Below are 2,651 nucleotides of genomic sequence, written 5' to 3'. Positions count from 1 at the left end.
GGCTAAACTACTGGTCCTTGGAGAAAGAACAAAGGGATCAGAAAATAATGAGGGGAGGGAAGAGAAAATGTGAAGAAGCCCCCAAGACTATGTTGACTGAGAAAGGTTGTTTTACAGACTGAGGGGAGAGTTCAAGGTATGACACTTTCTTCTTCTGTCAGAGTTCTAGCTTAGGGAGGGACCTGAGGCCAAGGGGGGCCTCAAACACTGGCAAGGGAATTCCTAGCTTCATGACTTGAAATTATACAGAGTTGAGCGGGCTCTATTCTGTTTCCTAAACTATAAAACATCTCTGGCTTGGCTACAATGTTGACAAGATGTCAACAAAAAAGATTTTGACAAAATGACGAGACATCTTCCATGAAGAACACACAACATCATTGGCTATCATGGCTCCAGTGGGCGGGAGGTACTAGGGGGAGGTATATGGACTGGGTCAGTGAGAAGGCTAAGACTCATAGCCACTCCAAGACTCTGGTCAGATGGGCTCCTGAGGTAAAATGGGGCCAACAAGGACTTTGGGGGTAAAGGAGCGTAGAAAACTTTGCTAGTGATTGGCCTCAAGGTAATGGGTCTGCTTTGATGGCCTTTGGAGAAGGGAAAGGATTTCTGGAAAGGGGTCATTTCATTGCAGGCTTCATCTACCATTACACTAGAGAACCATTGCAAGTGAGGGGTAAAAGAATGGGAGATAATCTTCAAATCATTAAAAAACCCGTTTCTTCTCTTGCCTTCTTTTTTGGCTTGGTGTTGGTTGGTTTGGTTTGTTCTTTCTCATACAGTCAAATCATCCGACCTCGCCCGGCTGCTGGCTTTGCTTAGCCGGCTGAGGGGTCTGGTGTCGTCTGCTGCCAGCTCTGGGCACAGCGGTGCCTTCTCCACTGGCAGCTCTGGCTTGTCTCCTGCCTTCTTTTCTCCTGGGGTCCCTGGCTTCTCCTTCTCCTCCTCCTCCCCCACGGTGGCCTCCTGGGCCTCCGGGGTCACTGCCTCGGGTTCCTGCCTCTTCTCTTCCTCCTCTGGCGGTGCTTCTGCCTCCTCCTCTTCACGCTCTGCCTCTACTTCCTGTTCTCCCACTTGAGCATAGGAAGGAAGCGTTTCCGTGTAAGCCCGGGACAGATCTCCCAGAGGTCCGGTGCCAATCTTCTCTTCAAAACGGCTGAAAGGTGTGGCAGCGAGTGGTCTCGTCTCCACCACCCCAACCTCAGTCAGGGGGAAATAGTGGGAGACGATTTTCTCTTCTTCTAGGAGTTGGTAGCCCTTGGCCTTTTGGATGGAGGAGACAGCAATGGAGTGGAGGGATTTCTCCGGGATCTCCCCCAGGGGTTGTTCAGCTGGCCTATTGAAAGCAGAGCGGATTCTCTTCAGGCCCAGGTGGCTGATTTCCATGATGTTGAGGAATAGGGACACGGAGGCCACAGAGAGCATGAAAAGGATGAAAATGGTCTTCTCGGTGGGCCTTGACACAAAGCAGTCTACCACATTGGGGCAGGGCCACCGGCTGCACTGGTACAAGGGCAGGATCCGAAAGCCATACAGGAAGTAGTGTCCCACTATGAAGCCTACTTCAAAGAGAGTCTTAAAGATGATATGGCAGATGTAGGTCCTCAGCAGGGTCCCTTCCAGCCGGAACTTTTTGGTGCCCTTGGTACTGTTGCTGCTTTTCTTGGTACTTCCTTGATCCAGGGCCAGTGGCAGTCTCTCACCATTGCCCCCAGACTGCTGGCACATCTCCTCAGCTTCCCTCTCCTTCCTCTTTTCTTCCATGCGGACATGGTGCACGGCATGGCCCACATACACAAGGGATGGAGTGGAGACGAAGATGATCTGTAAGACCCAGAGACGGATGTGGGAGATGGGAAAGGCCTCGTCATAGCAGACGTTCTCGCAACCTGGCTGTTGGGTGTTACATACGAAGTCCGACTGCTCGTCTCCCCACACAAATTCTGCGGCCGTGCCCAGGATGAGGATCCGGAAGATGAAGAGGACAGTGAGCCAGACCCTGCCGATGACCGTGGAGTGCTCATTCACCTCCTCTAAGATATTCCCCAGGAAACTCCAGTCACCCATTTTTCACCACCTAGGGGGAAGAGAGTACAAAAAAGTGAGCGGACAAAGCATGAGCCGTTTGCTTTTTAGCTGAGGTAGCACAGCTTAGTGGATAGAACACCGGATGGAAAGTCACCCGAATTCAATCCTCATCTCTGAAACTTGCTTGTTGTATGGACATGGGAAAACCACTTAACCTCTCTGGGCTGTAGATTGTTCATCTCTAAAATGGGAGGGGTTGGACCTGAGGGGCTGGGTTTGATAGAGTGCTGGGTCTGGAGTCAGGAAGACTTGAGTTCAAAAATCTGGTCTCAGGCACTTACTAGCTATGTGACCTTGGACAAGTCACTTAACCTACATTTGCCTCAGTTTCCTCATCTGTAAAATGAGCTAGAGAAGGAAATGGTAAACCACTCTAATATCTTTATCAAGAAAACCCCCAAATAGGGTCAAAGACCAGTTGGACATGACTGAAATGACTGAATGGTGGTTGGACTTGATGAGTTCTAAAGTTCTTTCCAGTACCAAGCCTATCATATTTTTCATTTTATTGGAAGCATTCCTCTTCCTCTCCCCTAACACTGTCCACAAAATAATGCAAATAT

The 2,651-nt window shown here is 49.8% G+C and overlaps 1 protein-coding gene across 1 annotated transcript; it reads right to left on the bottom strand.

The window, feature by feature from the left end:
- Positions 1 to 774: 774 nt before the first annotated feature.
- GJA8 (gap junction protein alpha 8) lies at positions 775 to 2,067 on the bottom strand. Its single transcript, XM_043963249.1, has one exon. It carries the CDS (start codon positions 2,065 to 2,067, stop codon positions 775 to 777), a length of 1,293 nt encoding a protein of 430 aa, XP_043819184.1.
- Positions 2,068 to 2,651: the final 584 nt, after the last annotated feature.

Source organism: Dromiciops gliroides, chromosome 4, assembly GCF_019393635.1.
Source record: "Dromiciops gliroides isolate mDroGli1 chromosome 4, mDroGli1.pri, whole genome shotgun sequence".
In the NCBI taxonomy this organism is placed as follows: domain Eukaryota; kingdom Metazoa; phylum Chordata; class Mammalia; order Microbiotheria; family Microbiotheriidae; genus Dromiciops; species Dromiciops gliroides.
This window is presented reverse-complemented; position numbering and strand designations above follow the sequence as displayed.

Excerpts from the sequence above, each read along its gene's own strand:
- GJA8 (XM_043963249.1), bottom strand. The coding sequence starts at position 2,067 with ATGGGTGACTGGAGTTTCCTGGGGAATATCTTAGAGGAGGTGAATGAG.